The following is an 18,042-nucleotide window of genomic DNA, read 5'->3' as shown; positions in this document are numbered from 1 at the left end:
ACAAGTAAATTGATATTGTGGGTTGAAAGAACAAGACCAACTATCCTTTGTCTTCATGACTTCATCTGAATCTCCTCTTACTGTCTAAAGCTTTGTTAAAGAGTTGACTACTTTTTAATAGAACATACAGGTAGCATCTACATCTGTATCTACAGCTATTAAGAGGTACTTATATAATGAATTATATAAGGAATATAAAGAATTAATTAAAGTATCCACACTAACAGAGAGCCTGCATATATAAATCCAAGCACATTTCTCAGAAAAGCTAGATATAGCTTTTTAAAATAAATTAAGTTTTAAAAGAAAATGTAGCTGTTCATAATAAAAGCATCAATTAAATGACCAAACAGAGAAATCTTTAAGTATGCAGTTTAAAGGACACCAAGTTTTACTAATATGCATGGGAAGTGTAATCAGACTGTCACAACTGCACTGCATCCAGTGCATCCCTAGGTTCAGACTGTCCATGCATATCAATACAGGGTTATAAAAGCATCAGTAAAAACAGGTTTACCAACCTCCTCGGGATAGAAGTACTGAAGATGACTGAGAGGGAAGACTGATTCAAATCCATCTCTGAATGAGTCAAACTGTCTGGCAACACCTTCATTTAGTGCCCAGAATATAACCAACTGCAAAGAAGAAAAAAACAAAAAACAAAAACAAGTCATTGGAACAAAGGAAGCACGGAATGATCACTACTGAATGAAACACCTCTACAGAAGCCTAGCCCTATGCTTACGGTAGCTGTGGCAGAGTTTGAACTTTGAGTCATGCAGCTACTTTACAGCATTACCTCATTCTGCCTAAATTCATAAGCTCATCATGCTGCATGTGTTCCAGTGCTGTGCTGCTGCAATGCAACAGACAATTTGTTCGGCTTTTTTTTTTTTTTAATGACTTCCTCATGTGGTCTGTCATTGCAAGTTAGCAAAAGTAATCTTGAGTTCAAACAACCCAGTGTTTAGAATACCCTAAAGCGTGCAACTCATGCAGAATTTAAACAACTTATTTGCCTTTATTTTTTATAAAATAAGGTTAATACATAGAATCCAGAGAAGCTGGTTAAACTGATCCTATTTAACAAAATACTTTCAACCAAATCTAAACATCTACTAGTTATTTTTAGAAGCCTAGCCTAAATGTTCTCTCTGTACACTGATAGCCATTTAAACCAGCTGAACCAGAAATCCTTAGAATATCATTGTCAGTATAATATTAAGTTTCCCCCATGGAAACATATGGCTGCCTTCTCTAATATATGATTAACTTTAGACTGTTATATTAAGTATCTTAATATTATAAGAATACATGGGGAAAAAATAAATAACTTCATTTCATGTTACTAAGATTTGGTAAGTATCACAAGGCAAAAGACAGTAAGACAGTATACTGGGCTTTCTGTGTACATCAGTTTTGAGTATCTGCAGTTACCCTCTCAGGATGAAAATTCACCTTCTAAAGCGGACAGCATGTACTGAAACAATAATCAGTAGGGGGAAAGGGAAGGGGATAGGACACAAACAAGACCAAATTTCACTTAAATCTTCCGCAGCAGTATTTCTTCACTAAATTAAAAAAATACATTATACACAGCAGATTGCACATCAAGTTCAGGTTCTTTTGTCAGTCAGTGCTGCTGGTGACTACACTTGCCATGGCTACCCTCAACTCTATCAGGAAATGAAGGCTGCTTGTAAAAGATGTGTTGTCAACACACAGCTACTAGTTTTTAAATGTGTTAAAAACTCTGACCTGGAATGCTGAGAAAAGCTTTGAAAGACATCTAAGGATGCACCTGAGTATATTAAAAACTTCATTTATACTGCTGGACTCTTGAAGCAAGCATTTAACCTTGTCCCAATAACTGTGGAATTACTTGTTCCAGAAAGCTCTGAGATATGAAAGTTTATTAGGATCTATTGATAAGCTTTCCTACAAGAGTCAGGCATTCAGTTTCAGGCAAGATACACAGCCCTACCTTCGCACATCAGGTTGTAATACTGAAGAACAAGCTGGCAAGCACCAGCAGCACAGAAGACTGTTCTATTACATTCTGTAATGCAGAATATTCTATGACTATTCTAGAAGCAGAGTTGCTGACTTTGCATTGCAATTACATTTTATGACCGGGAGTGTGTGGCAAAATTAAGCTGCACTGCATTCTTGTGGATTCAAAGAGAAGATAAAATTGTTATGCAAAAAACTGCACTCTGGAAACTTTTTGTCCACAAATTTAGTACAAGCAAGTCGGCCTCCTTCTTTATATTAAGGGGGTGGAAGAGAGAGAGAGAGGTAATAAGAGTCTCTCTCCATACCGGTAGCTGAAATAGTTCTACTTTCTGACAAAGGTAGTTCCTGTGGGAACTGTCCTTGGGGAAAAAAGGGAGATGTAGGGTAGAATGACATGACTGCAGGAGAGGCATGAAGAGTAACAGTAGGATATTCTAGCTTTATAAACTACTTTTAATGGCAATCCACACACAAGATTTTAATGAAAATTACATTTTCAAGAACAGGTCAGCTGATAAATGAAATATACTGTTTCTAAATTGCAATTCATCATACTTGTGATACAGAGGACACTAATTCTCTCTCTGGAATCTTTTCCATTTCCTTGACATCAAGTCTGTAATGCTAATCACACAGACCTAGTTTAAAGTCTCCTCCGTAAGGCAAGAATATGAAGACAAAACGAAAACTGCACAGGTATACTTTAAAAAAAAAATAGTCCTGAGAGTTGTTTAGAAAGAAGTGGAAACCAAGCTTTCTGTCATGATCTGCTTTTCCTTTACAATGCCAGAAGCCTACAATACAACAACTATAGGACATCCAAGATGTCTGCAAGCCTTTCTCAGCATATCAGATTCTTCTACGTAACACATATCAAGTAAAAAAAAAACCGAACAAAACTGACTGCAAACACTATGAAAACCCAACTTGAAAGCAACCTTTTTCATAATAAATCTTGCTTCCTCAGAGGCTGCAAATGCTGTTTCTAACAAGCTTTAGTTCCTGCCCATTTTTAAGTCTGCAAACAGTTTTATCTCCAACTATGTTTAATTTTATAAATGATAGTCGACTAGCAGAATTTGCTTTCAACAAATAAAGATATGACAACTGCCTACATGCATAACAGCTTGAATCTGGAAGACAAACGACAACTGTTCGATATGCAGTTTTAAGGATTATGGAATAACTTCACAAAGTTCTCAGCTGATGTCCAGGCGCTTATACACTCCTTACTGAATAATTTCTACCAAAACATCAGATGTGTTTATCATCAGCATTTGAAAATCTTAACAATCCTAAGAATGAAATTTGCAGCAGACTAAGCTGTCAGAAAAAGCATTATTTAGAGATTGGAATAATGGCTTTTTCATGATGCAATCATTCTTACCTCCAACCCACCCATGACTTCCTGTGATAGTATCGCATTCTTCCTTCCTTTCCTTATCTCTTTTCCAGGCTGTTTTTAACATATTTCTTTTAATACTTTCTTGTGCAGAAACAGTTTCCTACCTTTGTTCAGCAGTCTCGTCTTTGTTTTTCTACGTTTTTTTCAGTTCTGACATAAGAATGTCAGAACCAATATACAAGTGTAGTGTCACTTATTATGGCACTGTTTCAATCTGTTCCTTACCTTTTTTTTATGGTTTGGGGGTTTGTCTGTTTTTGTGGGGTTTTTGAGTTTTGACTCATAACTGAGCTGATATTTTCTTAAGTCGGACTCAAAAAAAATTTCACTATTACTGCAGTTCAAAGCCCACTGAACTATTAGTGCTAAATCACTATTGCAAACAAATTTATTATCATATCAAGATGTGAGAATATGTTAAAAGATTTAAGTCCACAGCTCAAGTTATTCTACTTACTACAGCACTTTTTAACCACAAAACCCATACTTCTAACATCTTCCTTATGTACAAACAAGACTTTCTTTGTACCATAAAATTTTTTAGTCAGGTCCACTGACTAGGATTCAAATGGTTTTTCTGTAGCAATAAACTAGTACTGAACAGAAACAATCAGTAGGAAAATTACTGCTGTGCCCAGTTCGAGGGTAAACTGAAATACATGGATGAACTATATATGGAAACAAACTACTTAGGAGCAAGATGAAGAAGAATAAAGAAAGTTTTAGTCCTAGCTTTGCTTTTACATACTCTGAGATACTCCTCTAAATTGTGAATGGTGACTGGTGTATCTTTTCCTCCTTTTTTCAGTTCTATATTAGGAAATCCAGGAAGTGTGAAGTCCAGCCCTAGATCTTCCACTGAGCAGCCATTCATAGTCAGAGCCTCCAATGCATACTGTAGACTTTCTTTGGTCTAAAAAATTGGAAGTGAAAACCAGTAAGAAAAATTCATTCACATTACTTATCCAAAAGTTCGTCAAAACTGCTGTAGAAGTCATATGTAAACATTTCTAAGAATATTACTATTAATACTGTTAAGAGTACTCCTTGCTTTCCTTTTTTTATTTTTTCATGCCAAGACAAATCAAACAAATCGGTCTTAACGGATAAACTTAAAAGGTCCTAAGAGTACACTTTTTTCCCCTAGCAATTTTAGAATTACTTTGGCTTCTTGTATATTTTTTATTTAGAAAATGCTATTGCAAGAGAAAGACGTGTTATAGCCTGAGAGCCTTAGCATATCTTTTTTCCTTAGAAGAGTTAATGGCATTCATATTTGGCAAGCATACTGACATTTTTCTGCTTTCATCCACCAGGTTTCAGGTTTTCCAAACTCTTATTGGGAAATTAAAAGCAGTGATCAAGGAGAGAGTGTGAGGCACTAAGGTGAAGAGGAACAAAGGGCCCACAAGCTTGCAATAACTTCACTAGTAACAAAGCAGTATTAGGAGTATAAATTAGATTACCACCTACCATCTATTAACACTGCATGCTAGAGAAAGAGCATGCATGCCAAAAACCTTGTATCACTACTCTGCAACACTGAATGGTACTATTTTTAGAGTGGATAACCTTGAAAACTTAAAACTTCTGTATCATAAAAGAACCTGTATGGTCACATATGAAGCCAGTTTACACCAGTTCTGCATACAGCTTTCAGTGGAGGGGTGGGGGTGGAGGGGGACACACAGAATACAAAAGGCATACCTAAAAACCCTGAAAGTTTGACTAAACCAACTAATAAACAAAACCCAAGCCTTTTTAATGTTCAGAAATCACGGATAGATTTTTTTTTTCCCTCTCTGATATTGAAGTTGCTTAGTCTTTTCAAAACAGACCAAAAAAGAGCATTACGTAAACATCTGGCAGTTTTAGCCACATCTAGCCTGTGTTTAAACACATAGAAGAATCCCATAATGAATTTTGAAATGTAGATTCTAGCATTAGAAAAGACTATGTTATAATTACTAGCCAATGATTTAACAACATTAAAATAAGTCCTTGATTATGATGAAGTCATTATCACTACTACCATCAGTATTAAGAACTATCATACACTCTCAAATACAGCTACTTCATAAAATCCAAACATCTGAAGATATACTTCTCCATTTCTAGGGTTACTTTCCCACCTGTGTTTTGTCCTGTTCAAGTCTTTTCTTTTGTCTTACAATATCTTCAAGGTGATATATTGATTTGGCTACTACTGGATCAATACTGAACAAGTCATGCGATGTCAAGGAAGTTTCCTGTCGTAACATCCATTTATAAAAAGGTAGTCCAAGAGGAAGGTCCACCTGGAAATTGAAACTTTGTTTAGTATTAAACTGTCTTCCAAAACTATCTTTTGCTATTTTACCTCTTTACTAGATCTAGAATACTTATTTACAGTTCTGGCACACACCAAAAAAATGTCTGAGTGTTTTTATGTGGGAAATTTGCAGTCAAGAAAACACATCTGACTGCCTAGCACATATACATTAGAGCAAACAACAAGCTAGCAGCTGCACTAATCCCAAAATGACCTCAAAAGAATGAAAGATGACTGGAGAGAGATTGCAACACATGACAATGGCTTTTCTTCTTTTCACTATGGTCTCAAAAGCCACTGTAAAAATCTTCAACATACACTAACCTTTCCCCTTCCAAAGCTCTGTTGCATCTCCCCCCACTAAGCACAAACCGCTAGAGCTGAAAATAATTCCATGCAACTCTTATTGGTATTTTTCCCTCAACACAGTTCAAACTAGAATCTTCATTTAACCCTTCAGAACCACATTTCCCATTTTATTCTCACCAGTCTAAAATCCATGATTGCCTTGGCCATTAGTTTTCCCAGAAAGCGGAACTTCATTTTTACTTTTGCAATGTGAGCTGGCTTGGCTGTTCTACCAAAAGGAAGTGCAAAAAGGCCTTGAAGGTTATGGATGTACTTGGTACCTTCCTGGCTTCCTGTTGAGGAAGGAAAAAAAAAAAGTTCAATACCTACACTGCTAGTTTCATTCCACTTGCAAGTCTGAAAGCAACTATCAGATAACCATAACTTAAAACTTCATATAAAATTAAACAAAGAATCACATACTATCATGAGGCATATTATCCAACTACAAACTGAGATGCTCTTTCAATCAAAGCCATTCATGTAATTACAGTCAACTTAGAAGCAATTCAATATTAGATCAATATTGATAGTTTAAAGTAGTAAAACATTTACCTTTTGGATTGGCTAACGTCACTTCTTCTCCCCTCCAAAGGCCCAAGTCTGCTCTCTGTAGTTCCTGAGATACAAGTGCATAGAACTCTAATGTGGGGCCTAGGCCTGTGCCAACCTTCATGGGGAAGGAGGGTTTAGGGAGAGGAGAGGAATGAAATAAATAAATGACTCCATTAGGTCAGTCTGAATATTAAAGAAATCTTTACTTAGTCCGAGAAATAAAGTACATTACTGGCTATAAAAAAGACTACATTGCAAAAAGCATCTAGAGAATCTAAGTATGCCAACATTTACAATATGACTGAAACAGCTTGGAAAGACCACGTATCAGAGGGAATAATAGTGGAATAAAAGTATTAAACACCTAATGATCATACTATAGAAGAAACAAACAGGTGTTTGCTTAGAGTCAGAGGAAAAAAACCCCCATGTGTTCTGCAGAACAAGACTGATTATGAAATTTAGATCAGAAAGTTTCTCCTAGCAACTAAACACTATAACCAAGTGGATTAGGGATAATTAATAGGTAAATTTTTGTGGCACCAGCAACAGGAAGGGCCGAGAGTCTGACCAAGTAATTCCAGAAAAGTTATAGCTTTTTTTTGTATTAGTCTTCAGTAAAAAGGGGTTAAATTAGACTGCATTATATTACTTACTTCATTCTCATACTGGATTTCCAACATGGCTCTTGAACTGCCTAGATCCTGCATCACAGATTCTGCCTGTTTCAACAGCTCATCTCTGTTCACAGTGCGCTACACATTAGAGAAGTTTTAAGTGGTGAAATTATGTCTGCAAATCCCAGATCCCAAGGGAGTTACAACAGGAATAAAAGTTATGCAAGTTTTTCCACCCCATGCTGATAGTTCCACACTTCAACAATTTGTAATCTTATACTTCGATAAAGTAATTCCTGTTTCTGTATCAAAACTAACTAAAGTGTTCTATATAAAATGACAAAAAAAAAAAAAATCAATGTCTTACATTTGTATCAGTATAACTAATGGGTACTACTCTTGCCAAGAATCTGGCAGTAGGACTATACCATCACAGAGAAGTGTTGTCATGTGACGTTACACACCTCCAGCACATGAAGAACACACAGAATAAAGATGCCAAAAATCAAACAATCTGAAAGAATTATCTTATACCCTGCCCTTGCAGATTCTCTCATAGGGAAAGCAGCAGGTTTCAAAAAACCAAAACCACCCAAGGCACACAACAGCACTGGTATTCCTTCATGCTGCAAGCTATATTCTAGTTGAACTAGATTCTCATCTCTCGTCTTCCCTCCCCCCCACCAGAGGTATTCAGGATCACATAGGAGATCTACACTATACAACAGATCTTAGTTGATGGTAACATCTCTCCAGACTCAAGGCAGACACCCAAGACCCCCTTAATTTAAAACAGTCACAGCTTAGTTTTATTTCATTGTGACAGGGTGTTTAATACTCTCCCAGAATACAAGGATAATGTTTTTATTCATTCAGGTTAACACTTAAGGGTCTAAATTGTAGTGCTTAAATACTTCTCAAATTCTACATAAAGCAAAACATACATAAAGCTAATATATGGAAATATCACTAATGTAACCTAAAACTTAAATTTCATTCTTGGGAGTATAGTTTCAGAAATTATCTAAAGACTCCAATTCAAACTCAGGCAGGATGTGAGAAAGCTGTGTAGGATACTCGAGCCCCTTCTGCCACCTAGTGGCACTCACCGACAAGGCATTGGGATTTCTACTCCGGGGCTTTGAAATGAACGTAAACAAACCTTCCCTTCACGACTATACTACGAAAACCTGACGTTTTACAAATAAACCTTGCTCACGATTATATTCTTAAACATAACAGCAAACTACACAGATCATTCATCCCATTTTTAAACAAGGTATACCTACTTTTTTCCTGTCCAGACGTGGTGCCACTCTGCTATCCTGAGAATCTGACTGATTGATTTCTGGATTAGTATCCAGTAGTCTTTGCATGGCTCGATCACGATCAAAAGCAGTTACATAAAACAGCATTTGACGGGTATCAAATGGAAAGAAAAATGGGCTGTAAAGAGCATTGGATTAGTTAGTTGGGTTCCAACTAGTATCTGTGACTATAGTGTAGTTTAAAACACAACAGATGTAGTATGCTTAAAATCAGTGCTTTAATACACTGTGGTGAAAGCATTCTCCATAGGAAGCCTTTCAGAACACACTTTAGTTTTAGTTACAATGTTTACAAGAAAGTCTAGAGGTGGAATTTAATATAAGAAGGAATCACAAAGAAATCCAGAAACTTTTAAGTCTTCCAGAAAAATAACTCAAAATCATTTAATGCCTTGACTATGCAAAGTTTACATCAGAAAATAAATATTCTTTTATGCGTTCACCCATTTTATAATTAATCAATCTAACTTAGATCAAAGGTTTTACGAAGGTGGCGCAAGCTCCCATATTTGGGGGAAGGGGGCAGAAATGAAAGCCTGCCCAAAGCAGCATCAGCATTCTACCTCCTACCATTTTCAAGAAACACTTCAAACAATCTGTGAAAGACCACCAAAGAATAAAATACATTATTTTAATTTATCAGTTCTTCTATTCTCAAAGGCATGTGTACGTTAACAGTGTAGTTCTTCACTGACATTTAAGTGAAAAGTCAGTTTTATGGAACAAATACTGTTATATACATTTGTATAAGAATATACATTCATACTTATAATCTGTTAATCAGGAATATTTATGAATAAATTTAGAGATCTTATTTAAAATATGAAAGCCAAATAGTTTCTCTAGACTATGTATTTCCAGTCATCGCCAATATTGCTTCGATTAACATGTGTTAAAAATCCAAGAGTATCAACTGTGATTTTTGATTCTTTCAAGTGCAAGAGTTTTACAAGTTATGCTCTGTACTATGAATATAGCTTTATAAAAATACTCCTAATATTTTACCAGTAATTATAAAAATATTTTCCTTCACACCATATTTAATATGCTAAGGTAAATGTAGCATTGTGACAAAAATGCCATTAAGCAGTTTAACAGCAGAAAGTCATTTGAATAATCAAGTTTTATTTTAATTAGAAAAACCTGAAGTTGCTCAGAAACTCCTCTAAGAACTGGTCCAAACTGTGCAGCTAACCTAACCCTCCGTATTTGGTTTAAACTATGCAATATAGGTATAAATACTCAATCAAGCATCACCATGTAACTTAGCAAGATTTCTGTGACTACATTTTATTCTTCCAGCACTTTTAAAAGCCCTGTAACACATGCTGCACCTGTGCTATCCAGTCAAGATGCCTACTAAAACTCAAAATAGAAAATATTATACAGTTAAGTTATTCATACCATGTTTTTCCAAGTTCTGTCAGCCAAGTTGGTATGTTTCCTGTCATAATTACCAAAGGATCTTGAAGCTGCCTGTTCGCTTTTGCTGTCAGTTTACTGTTGATAAACTCTGAGGTTGGAATTATCTCCTTGCAGATTGCATTCTGGGTTAAATAAAAACAATATACTTCTAGTTAGAGAGATGCTGGAAGAAATACGAAGCCGTTGTTGAAATTTTTTTAATGCTTCTAATTTGCTTATTACAAAAACAATTGTCACTTTGGACATACAGAGTGAGTCTGAGCCATGAAAGAAAATCTGACTAGGTTTTATTATTAGTTTTCTTTTCAGTAGTCATGTTACTCTTAGAACTTAAGGAAGGAAAAAGCATTAATACCATGACTGACTATAAGAGAAATAGATGGGGGAGGATAACAGTATTTGCACTATTCTGTGGTGGGAAGGAAGGGGAAATCAAGCAGCAGACAGAGGAAGACAGCTATTTCAAGGTGTTTCAGGACAGTATGAAAGTGATTTAAAATTCCTCCACTCACATCATACAAGTAATACCAGTATCGACTGATAGCATGTAAAACTCTCAGAAGAAGAATAACATCTAATGAAGGATCTTCAAATGTTATGCTTTCAGGTGGAGTAGATATGAGGTAAACTTCTAGAGGATTTAATACCGAAGGGCATACACCATCTAGCACGGAAAAAAAACGAAACTATGTTATCAAAACAAATCAATTGGAAGTCTTCCCAAGATGTAATTATTAGGAGCCTAGGTAATACTAGTCATATTATTTACTTAATTGCAAGTTGAGTTAGACAATTAAGTAAATATCTTATTTTTAGTTTTAATACACATATTAATAGATGCTTACTTTTCTTATACTTTGCTTGCTTTAAAAGAAACACTATGGTGTCTCTAAACACCTGCCTCCCCATCCTTTCAGAAATTTCAAAAATTTCACAAATATTAGCAAAGCAACACACTCACCATGCCACAACTCATCATGCTTTTTAGAATTCCTAGGGGAGGTTTTCGTGGGAGCAGTTTGTGCTCTTCCTCTTTTACCACCCACACAGTCCTTATTACCATCTTCATCTTCTCGCACAGGTTTGTACCTAAAAAAGTAATTAAAAGTTACAAACATGTTTAGGAAATACTGAATTACATGGAAACAAAAGCAGTTATAGAAGTGTTAGTTCTTTTATTACCAAAATTTTACTTGAATGACAGTTAAAAGCAGAACGACAAGAACAATGCATTTGGATATGATCCAGGCTTTGAAGCTCGGCCCTCAGAAGTAAAGTATGTCATGGGGAGAAAAAATGGGGACCCCTCTAGCTCCATGAACTGGAAGAAGAGAAGCAGAAGGTATAGACAAAAAAAGCAAGGTAGCTTTTTCTCCTTGCTTTTGCAGAACATATTTAAAAATTAGAAAGAAAGAGACACTGCTGAATGTTAAAATGTTTGGCACAGTCATAGGTCAACACTGCTCCTTGCACCACATGGCCAGAGAATACATATACCTGCACAGCAATTAACTGTGAAAACCAATATGAAGTTGACCATTATTTATAGACTCCAGACACATTCTCTAATGTTTGTGTTTAGTTACACTGCAGATTATTTCTCTCCATCTAGAAGGTGTCATTTAAGATTACCATCTCCTGTTCATCAGCTTCACTTATGAGCTAGAAAGGTGTCAGTAGCTAACAATGAGTTCTTAACTAGGATTTAAGTATCTCAAGCATATCAGAAAATTCAAAGCTTCAGTTTTGGGGGAGGTGGTGAAGGGAAAGAAGAGACAGCTATGTTTCAATTTCTTATTTATATACATCTAGGAAACTGGAGCTGTCGTCCCTTGATTTTTCTAGCCAACTTACCAAATGGTATGCGTTTTCGTCCAGATCCCAGCTCTTCCTAATGGGTTGCTTTCATCATCTGTAGACTCCCTCTCCTCCTCAGCTTGTAAACTGTACTGCCTAACTGCTTGATACACAGTCATATTGTACGGCAGCGAGTGATCTCCAATGTAAAATTGCAGTCTATGCCTCACATTACCTGAATTTAAGAATTGAGCAGCCTGATTGAAACAAAAAAAATCACACAAGTCAGGAAACTTGTTACTAGCTTTTCTTTAAGTCTCTCCTTACACTGTTCCCTCCTCCTACCTCCAGAGCAAGAGCTTACCAAAGATTCATCTATTTCTTCATCTGACCCATCATCATCACTATCCTCATCATCTTCTCTAACTCTTCCATAGCCTGAGGAAAGAGAGAAGACATCCTCATTTATTTTAACACAAAATGTAGCAATGCTTTTGTACTCCGACTTTTATAAACTCCACTGTTCCAAAACATATCAGTTAAAAAAAGGTTCAGACATTTCAGAACAATTTTCAGTATCACCATCTGGCATCACAAGTGCCAAGTTACAGCCTGACAATTAAATATTAACAGAAGTATAATGTAGTTAATAAAACTGTTTACAATAGGAACAAGTTTGTTCTAGAAAAAGGAAGATTCTCTGCAGCCTCAGTCTCCTCCACTGTGCGCAAGATACATTTACAGGTACCTCCCATTTACCCTCAGTATAATCCTTAGTTTTTGTGGTTGGTTTGTTTGTGGTTTTTTTTTGTTTTTTTTTTTTTTTTTAACAGACTCTACAATGCTAACAGTAGTGACTATTCCAAGAAGCAAAAACACACAAGTGATTGTATAATACATATATATACCTCTAACTACAAGGTATCTTTCAATGGCTTGTACCAAAGCCAATGGATCAATCTTCACAGGTCCACCTTTCCACTGTTTCACATTAGCACAATCTGGATGTCTTTGCAGTTGGCATTTTAACTGGTGTGTATTGAAGAATTTTAAAGCTTGGGATCCTCTGTTAAGAGAAAAACTCAAAATAATTTGTGAAAAAAGTTGCTATACAAAGAACCTAATAACCATAATCATTAAAAATGTATTAAAATAGGCTTATACATGCATTTACAAATTCAGTTGTTCAGAGTATTATTTCTCAGCCTATTTCTCTGAAAGTATGCTTATAAGATTTGGATTAAAGAGACTAAAAATTTTTTTCTACAAGAACACTAAAATTCAAGTTGGACAAAACCCAATTTTCAATGGAAGCTACATGAATTAAGGTCCAATCTGAGGTCTGGACAATGTAGTCCATACTAACTATCTTTTGACCATCCAAAGTTATTCAGTGGTCAGGTGATGCCACATAAATAATATTTAGAGCAGTGCTATATAAGGATCAGAATCAAGGGTGGAAAATCCAGGTGTCTATTCATATATTTTTTTAATAAAGACCTAAAGAGGCAACCTGAAAGCTCTTCTGCCTTCAATTGCCAAGTATAGTTATATCCATGTTCCATCTCACCAAACTCAACATTCAAGCTATCCATTTTTATACACAAAACTCTTATATTGGGCTGCTTCTAATTCTAGATGCTAGTGAAAGACTACCAAATTTTAATACCTCAAAATCCTCATTAACATAATCCACATTAAGACTAGCAGTCTAAGAACACTACAGTAAGTCTGATTTCCCATGTTTAATTTTCTATCAAAAAGAATAGCAGAATTTTGCTTCTGAGTAGCAGCTTTATAACTTTTGTATTTATCCCACTTTTCTTTTTTTAGAGATACAGTGCATATTAGGAAGCACTGTAAGATTACAGAGCACTATTTGCAAGAGCCAGTATGAAGAAAATTAATTCCTTCAAGTATTAGAAAGCTATGCACTGCATTCATTCCCATAGATTTTAAGTTTCACAAAAAACAAGTACTGAATTTTAATACAAGTTAGATTAATGCTAGTGTGAAGCTCTAATACATCTACTATAATACATGTTGCCACAGTTAGTGACAAACAACCCACATTATCTTACTACCCAAGAGAAAGCAGGTGTTGGCATTTCAAACTTTAAAGAATTATTTTCAAAAAAATAATTGTCAACACTTCTCTCAGTTTGTTGTTTGTTTGGTGTTTTTTGCATTTTGTTTTTTTTTCTAGAGTCACAAGAATATGCCTACAATCAGGCTTTTAGCCAGCACCACAGAATACTTTCAAAACCTGTATACAAACTTATACTGAAATAGACTAACTGCTATACATGGAAAAAAAAGTTAGTGTTAGATTATTCAAGAAAAGCACAGAAAAGAAATGGTAGAAAGAGGTCTTCAGTCACTCAAAGTTTTATCTAAAACACAATAAATAAATATCATAAATAAGCTGGATTCCAAATTAAATCTATCTTAAGACACATGGCAGGTCTACAGTTATTTCAAACTATATTGACACCCAACAGTTATCACTCAATCCATTATCATTCTAGAGAACAGAATGTATCTGAATAACAAAGTTTAGCACTTTAATTCTCCCTAAAAATATCAGTGCATCAGCAATAAACAGATTTCTTTCCAGTGTTTGTTACATAGGGTCAATGAAAAGACTGAAATTTTTAAAGCTTAAATTTAGAGATTGCATTTCAAATTAAGTTTCAAGATGGTAAGCAAACATTTGGTTGAATATTCAATCTTTCGCTGAATAAAAAAGCCAGCTATGTAACTGCTTTTGTCAGAAGTTCTCATTACCTCTTGGAACTTTTAGCATTGAAGCAAATTTAGGAAAACAAAGGCTTCCAAAAAAACTGTTACCTGAGCATTAATTCTTACCTGCTCCCTGTTCCATTTCCACTAGGGAAGTCATGCACTTTGACAGGAAACTGTTCCATCTGACTGAGGCAATTGTTCATTTTATGGACTAATGCCAACAAAGGTGCATTTTCTAATGGCTCTAATCTTCCAAGGGGTTCTTCTCCAGGAAGCTGAAATACATATTAATACATCTTAACAACTTAAACCACATGGTTTTTTGTTGGATTGGGTTTTCTTGCTTGTTTGGGGATATTTTTGTTGCTGTTATGATTGGGTTGTTTTTTTTCTTTGTGTTTTGGGTTTTTTTAAGAGGAAATTAAGAATCACTGCTCTGAAAGTAGCAGCAGTATCAGGATGACCAGATTACACATAAGATTATAAAAGACATGTTTCAAAGAACACGCTTTTTTCTCCTAGTTTCAATTGAATACCCTACAGATTTTAAGCATTCACCCTGAACATTAGCAGTAAGCTTCATGGAAGCAGTAGTTACCTACTTTCTTCTCTTTCACTTCAAATTTATTCCTTTAAAAACAGGACAATCTAGTTTCTTGCAGTATTTAGGACTCAAAAAAAGCACATAAGATTACTATCCCAACTCTTTCCACATCAACCCCTTAAAAGTAAGGGACACCTTTTAAGTTGTTCAAGTCTCAGATAACTGGCCATTTTGGATTTTTTTTTCCACTGTTGTGTGGATTTTTCTGTAATTACAGTCTATTCTAAAAGCTTTGATTTGTAAAGAGAATCATGTGAAAGGTACAGCACTATACAGCTTAGGTAGAAGCAAAACATTCCTTCCATACTCCATGTTAAGTCAATGTCACTGCTTTTCAGATGGTCAGGTAAGTACAACTTGAGAGAAAGACAACTAAGAATGACAAAACAATGAACAAGAAAACTTACTGGAGAAGAAAAAAAAACATGAAGAAATCTTTTCAATCTGATATCCCTGCTTACAGCATCTTTGTCACTTTTAGATGTCAAATAAAGCAGCAGTTGTTTAACAAACCCACTATGCTGGATTTCAAATGAGGAGACGTCAGACTCCGAGACAATGCTACGGATTTCTACAAGGCACTCTGTTCCACCATCCACCTACAAAAGATGAAAGTAGTCTTTTACAAAACAGGTATCAAGGGCTTAAGAAATACTATTTTTTCTCCTACTGCATGGAGAAGTCTGGATTGCATAACACCTCAATACAACCAATGACAGGGCAAATAATCTGAGAATAACCCATTTCTCTATTCAAGAGGAGATATTACAGGCAACATCTACATTTCCCGTTCTAAGAGAAGGTTCTACAAGGTCCTATTTCTGCCTTATACAACATAAAGACAAGCTCCAAAACAGAAGTTTAAACAAACAAGCAAGCAAGCGAACAACTCAGACTGGTGTGTATTTTACACAACATCTGTGTGAGAGAGAGGAGGAGGGAAAGTTTCCTGTTTTCATGATTGCTTAGATCACAGCACAGAACATAACTCAGCTGTTTAGCTACTGCAGAAGTTAGAGGTTTATAGGCCATCTATGTATCAAGGAACACAACTGCCTGAGAAAGAAGGCTCAAGTTCTTGAGACACTATTACTTTGGGACCAACCTGTATTTCTTCTATCCTTTCAGCAAAATGCTACTTCCCTCTTGTCCTCCCCTACCTCTCCCCACCCCTAAAGTTCTTACTACAAACTGTGTTCTTCTTTAGGTATAAAGTCAATCTCCAATACGCAATTGTAGAATTTTAAAATTTGAAATAAAATGCTATGTAAGTGAGACATTGCTAGGAATCAAAAATACTCTTGTTAATAAGTGATCATAAGTGATGTGAGTCAGAGCTTATATATAAATTCTAAAAAAAAAAATCCCAAGCAAACTATTGCAAGTTAGAAACACTGTCATCATTTAAAATAAAAGCTATGATGAACATATGGGCCATACTGTCTAAAATGGCCAGCTTTCCTCTAGCTTCCTCCTAAATACCTCTACTACTTCCATTCCTGCCCCCACTCCAAGTGAGTTTGCCGTTTCTCACCTGGAGGTTGAGTTGTTCAGTTGCAGTGCAAAGTCTCTGTAATACGTTTAGTGCAGGATTGCTTCCATCCATGTTTTCAGAACTAAAGTAACACTCTACAAATTTATGGGCTTGCTCCTTAATCCAGCCCTTAATTTTTTCTCTGTAAAGAAGCACACAAAAGGCATTTGGCCACATTTAGCATTTGCATACTGCAGTATTACAAGTGAACACAGCCAGAGTACTATTTTCCCCATGTTTAACAGCAGTCACAGACAAAATCCCTTCCTTCTTACTCCAACACAGCAAAGGTATATTCTCTACAGATTACTTCTTGCACTATTTTTCCCAATTTCCCAATTTTTCCCCAGTATGCTACTTTAAACTACTAACAAGTTCTTTTCTCTACCTTAATTCCTTAATTCTTCTTTCAGAGTTACTTTAACTGCAGTTAAAGTTAAGTTTCCTTGATAGGTGCTACTTAACCACCTGATAGGTTATCATAAGAAAAGTAGCTGCACCTCAAAGTCAACATCATATTAGAAGTATTTTGATTTTTTATGTGTGTACCTGTTATTGGAAATGGTATCCTTGGAAGCAGCCCTTGCAAGACCACTTACTCCTGCTGTTCGTGCTGGTTCAATATTATTACTGTTGGACTGTGTGCTTAACCTTCCCCATGTTTTAGGATTTAAGCTTGCCAGGAAGGAAGATTTAGGAGATTGAGTAGTTGTAGGGCTTTTAGCTGGAGAAGCAAAAGACAAAATTAAGAGAATCAACAGGTTTATTACAACTAGCACTTTTGAAAGTCTATACACTTACTTTTAGATTTAAAAGGAGATGGGTATCACAACTTAGAATGTTTACCTTGATTGTCTACTTTGTCATCATCTCTTGGAGGAGAGTATTTTGGTCTCCTTGGCCCTCGTTTTGGCAGTCTTTTTCTCTTTAGAACATCACTCAGTCGTCTGTCCAAACATAAACATAAAAAGTAACATGTTTCCATCCACCGTATTCATATGCATACCCACCCCTCAGTTTAAGATATATCTGCCAGCTATTTCCCCGAGAATTAAAAGAAGGTTCTCTCCCATAAGGAAGGCACAAGGGATTAATGAGCTCTGAGAGAAGGGGCCTCTACTTTAAGTGGAAGGACAAATTGAGTACTCCACCCAGAAAGAAGAGGTTTGCTTGCTGTCACCTTTCTACTATGGGCAGTCAAATACAGCCAGAAGTGCCACTGAACAAAGGTTTCTTGTAATTTTCGTGTTTTCACTTGTGTAACCATCTGGTTATTCCTTTATTTGAATACACTCAAAACAAACAGAAAATCCATAAATTTCTACTGAATAAACACCAAAAAACACTGCGTTTTTTA

The 18,042-nt window shown here is 35.7% G+C and overlaps 1 protein-coding gene across 1 annotated transcript in view; it reads right to left on the bottom strand.

Annotated features, from left to right (window-relative positions):
• Nucleotides 1–521: 521 nt before the first annotated feature.
• The window catches only part of TRIP12 (thyroid hormone receptor interactor 12), a gene marked incomplete at its 3' end in the record, with an annotated part of 25,047 nt that continues 7,526 nt past the window's right edge, over nucleotides 522–18,042 (bottom strand). Inside the window, exons 13-30 of the mRNA XM_010186613.1 lie at nucleotides 17,532–17,632; nucleotides 17,235–17,409; nucleotides 16,686–16,827; nucleotides 15,559–15,750; nucleotides 14,671–14,822; nucleotides 12,711–12,868; nucleotides 12,167–12,240; nucleotides 11,860–12,059; nucleotides 10,967–11,094; nucleotides 10,518–10,669; nucleotides 9,985–10,127; nucleotides 8,542–8,698; nucleotides 7,292–7,390; nucleotides 6,636–6,750; nucleotides 6,219–6,373; nucleotides 5,554–5,718; nucleotides 4,170–4,334; nucleotides 522–635 (exon numbers count right to left, since the gene is read on the bottom strand). Of these exons, the coding sequence (XP_010184915.1) occupies nucleotides 522–635; nucleotides 4,170–4,334; nucleotides 5,554–5,718; nucleotides 6,219–6,373; nucleotides 6,636–6,750; nucleotides 7,292–7,390; nucleotides 8,542–8,698; nucleotides 9,985–10,127; nucleotides 10,518–10,669; nucleotides 10,967–11,094; nucleotides 11,860–12,059; nucleotides 12,167–12,240; nucleotides 12,711–12,868; nucleotides 14,671–14,822; nucleotides 15,559–15,750; nucleotides 16,686–16,827; nucleotides 17,235–17,409; nucleotides 17,532–17,632 (2,587 nt within the window). The remainder of the gene's footprint in view (nucleotides 636–4,169; nucleotides 4,335–5,553; nucleotides 5,719–6,218; nucleotides 6,374–6,635; nucleotides 6,751–7,291; nucleotides 7,391–8,541; nucleotides 8,699–9,984; nucleotides 10,128–10,517; nucleotides 10,670–10,966; nucleotides 11,095–11,859; nucleotides 12,060–12,166; nucleotides 12,241–12,710; nucleotides 12,869–14,670; nucleotides 14,823–15,558; nucleotides 15,751–16,685; nucleotides 16,828–17,234; nucleotides 17,410–17,531; nucleotides 17,633–18,042) is intronic.

Source organism: Mesitornis unicolor, unplaced genomic scaffold (assembly GCF_000695765.1).
Source record: "Mesitornis unicolor isolate BGI_N332 unplaced genomic scaffold, ASM69576v1 scaffold40966, whole genome shotgun sequence".
Lineage (NCBI taxonomy): Eukaryota > Metazoa > Chordata > Aves > Mesitornithiformes > Mesitornithidae > Mesitornis > Mesitornis unicolor.
This window is presented reverse-complemented; position numbering and strand designations above follow the sequence as displayed.